Genomic DNA, 2,578 nt, shown 5'->3' with positions numbered 1-2,578 from the left:
TGATAGTGTTGTGTTTAACTCTTTCTACAACTCAAAATAAGAATTAAATGTTAGAGAAAACATGGGAATAATGACATGAATCGACATATGTAAGTGACAAGAATGTTCTTTTTTGTAATTACGAGAATATGAACTAAAACAGGAACAATAAAGCAATAAAGAAGTCACCCTTTAAAAAGTTATTAGAGCGAAAAGGTGACATCTAGTGGTTGGAAGCTGAATTACCTGATTGGTTTGGCCACCGAAATAAAGKAGAAAACCTGAAAGTACAAAAAATAAACACCAAAARGCATCAAGGTTTTAAAGAGATTTATTACGTTAAATRGTTTGTTTTTCTCCACGAGTATTTGAAAAACCAACATGCTCGATCTTCCAGTTATTTCCACACAAACGTTTTGAGGCGACTGTCAGCTTTGCATTTAAAGTCCACCAAAGCCCTTCAGCTTGAAGGAGTGTGTATGGTCAGATTTGTATTTATTTATTTTGTGAGGGTTTGTTTGTTCCCAAACCATAAAACATTAGATATGTACATTCAAAATCTGGTTAAAATCACTTAAAACAGTGGTGGAAAACGAGCATACATTTCATAAAATGTTCTCAAGCTCAGAAATTTGGAGACTTTAATGCGACGGACATTTTATCTGAAGCAAGGCCAACCAATCAGAAAACATCTCGAGGTCTCGCACACTTTTTATGAAAATAATTAAGTGCAGATAAAGACTGATCAAACATTTTCTTGCCTTGGAAGCTGACATAGTGACACGGTCACAGCAGCTCAATTCACTGGTTGAGATGAATTCCCACATTCATTCCTAAACATCCAGACTGTGCAAAAGTCATGAAGCACTGCTTATGTCATCAGATAATTCCCTTATCAGGAGTTTCTAATGTGTTCAAATGGTCTTCTAAAATTGTTTTAGCATCTATCAACATTTTTTTTTWAATTTTCAAATCTATATCAGTTATTCAGGCAAATGTATGCAAACGGAAAACAGGTACAGAAATGATATATTTTTTGACTTGATATACAAATGTGTCTCTGGAATGTTTTCAGGCTTCAGCTTTCTTAATGAACAACTCAAAACCGTTAAAAAGATTCAAATAAAACCGGGTCCCTAAGATGCAACATGCAGCTGAGATACAAAAGGGCTTACTGAACACATTTTGGACGGTATTTTAAAAAGGTGAAAGTTGAGAGGTGGTTCTGTTGAGAGGCTATGAGCAGTAATCATCTTACCTGCTGTAAGATGGCTCCTAAACATTTTTTTGCTAACATCTAGTCAAACTTGAATGACTTTGGATGGCCACTGAAATCAAATTAACACATCGATATGTAAAAATGACATTTCATATGTTAAGATATTGACTGTTCACCACCACTCAACAGAACTTTGATTTAAAAAATAAAAAGTTAATTTTCCCTTTTAAATCTGCTGATTGTTCCCTCAAATGCATTTAAAGGAGTTCATATTCACTTCAGGACACTTGAGAAGCCGATGTAAATATTTGACACCAGATAGTTAAATGGTTAACATATTAAAACGGATCCAGTTTAAAAATTAAAGCACCTGTTATRTYGTGTCCCTTTGGTACATCCTAAACTTTAAATGCAGAAAGATCCTTGTTTTGAAGAAGTTAATAACCAAAACCCAAAGAGAAATCATGTTGCAGTCTCCGCCGTCCCTTACTGCCGTGAGTTTGTCGATAACTATTATCTCTCATTAGTGCAAAAAATATCGCATAATACCCAAAGTCATCTGGAAGATAAACATCCTGTTCATTTTGGGTTCATTTCAAGGTTACATATTTCTCATCCCAGCAGTCAAACGTAGTTTTTGGCACAGTACTTAAAACAACAACAACGCTCACTTCAACATCTGCTGCCTTTAAATAAAAACCCTCCTCCTGTCTTTCACTCATATATTAAACTAACATTATCAACAAGGAGACGTCTGTAACGGTGCCACTCAGCACTTCATTAAAAGTCTGCGCTCGATGTTCCTGCTGCCGTCCAGTTCGGTGGAGTTTTTGGCCGGAGGTATGGCGATGAGGCGCGGCGACGAGTCAAAGAAAAGTTCGCGGCAGAGCCGGGCCGTGTTCTCGGGCGAGTAGACGGTGAAGCCGATCGTCCTYGGGTCGTTGAAGATTTCGTAGTCGTTTCCTCCCTGGAAACAGGAGCGGCGTCATCATAATCGTATCACATCTGAGTTCATGTGGTCGGTTTTCCTTCTCATGACTAAAACCAGCCACCAGGTCAGACATCTCAGAACAAATGCAGGCTTTATTCTCTGAGTCTGAGGTTTTTACCCCTCAGGATGTTCATCCTCTCATGAGATCACAGTGACAAACAAAGAGAAGGTCTTTGTTTACACGGCTCTCGAATTGTTTTAGTTGTTCTTAAAGGGGCAGTGTTATGTAAAATTWACTTTTTTGAGCTTTACATCATATTCCTTGCAGTGTTTCCTTGATTCTTTCATGCCTGTTTAAGAAATCCTTTAATCTCCATGGCAACCATTCAGCTGTATAAAACGCCTTCAGGGACATAGAACCGCCTTCAACATGCAGCTCCTCCCCAGAG

The 2,578-nt window shown here is 37.8% G+C and overlaps 1 protein-coding gene across 1 annotated transcript in view; it reads right to left on the bottom strand.

The window, feature by feature from the left end:
• Positions 1 to 292: 292 nt before the first annotated feature.
• The window catches only part of pmm1 (phosphomannomutase 1), an 8,906-nt gene continuing 6,620 nt past the window's right edge, over positions 293 to 2,578 (bottom strand). Inside the window, exon 6 of the mRNA XM_017306109.1 lies at positions 293 to 2,185. Coding sequence (XP_017161598.1) covers positions 1,968 to 2,185 — 218 coding nt within the window. The 3' untranslated portion in view covers positions 293 to 1,967. The remainder of the gene's footprint in view (positions 2,186 to 2,578) is intronic.

The sequence above is a fragment of the Poecilia reticulata genome, linkage group LG8, assembly GCF_000633615.1.
Source record: "Poecilia reticulata strain Guanapo linkage group LG8, Guppy_female_1.0+MT, whole genome shotgun sequence".
Lineage (NCBI taxonomy): Eukaryota > Metazoa > Chordata > Actinopteri > Cyprinodontiformes > Poeciliidae > Poecilia > Poecilia reticulata.
The sequence above is the reverse complement of the archived record's forward strand: the minus strand, read 5'-3'. Positions and strand labels throughout refer to the sequence as shown.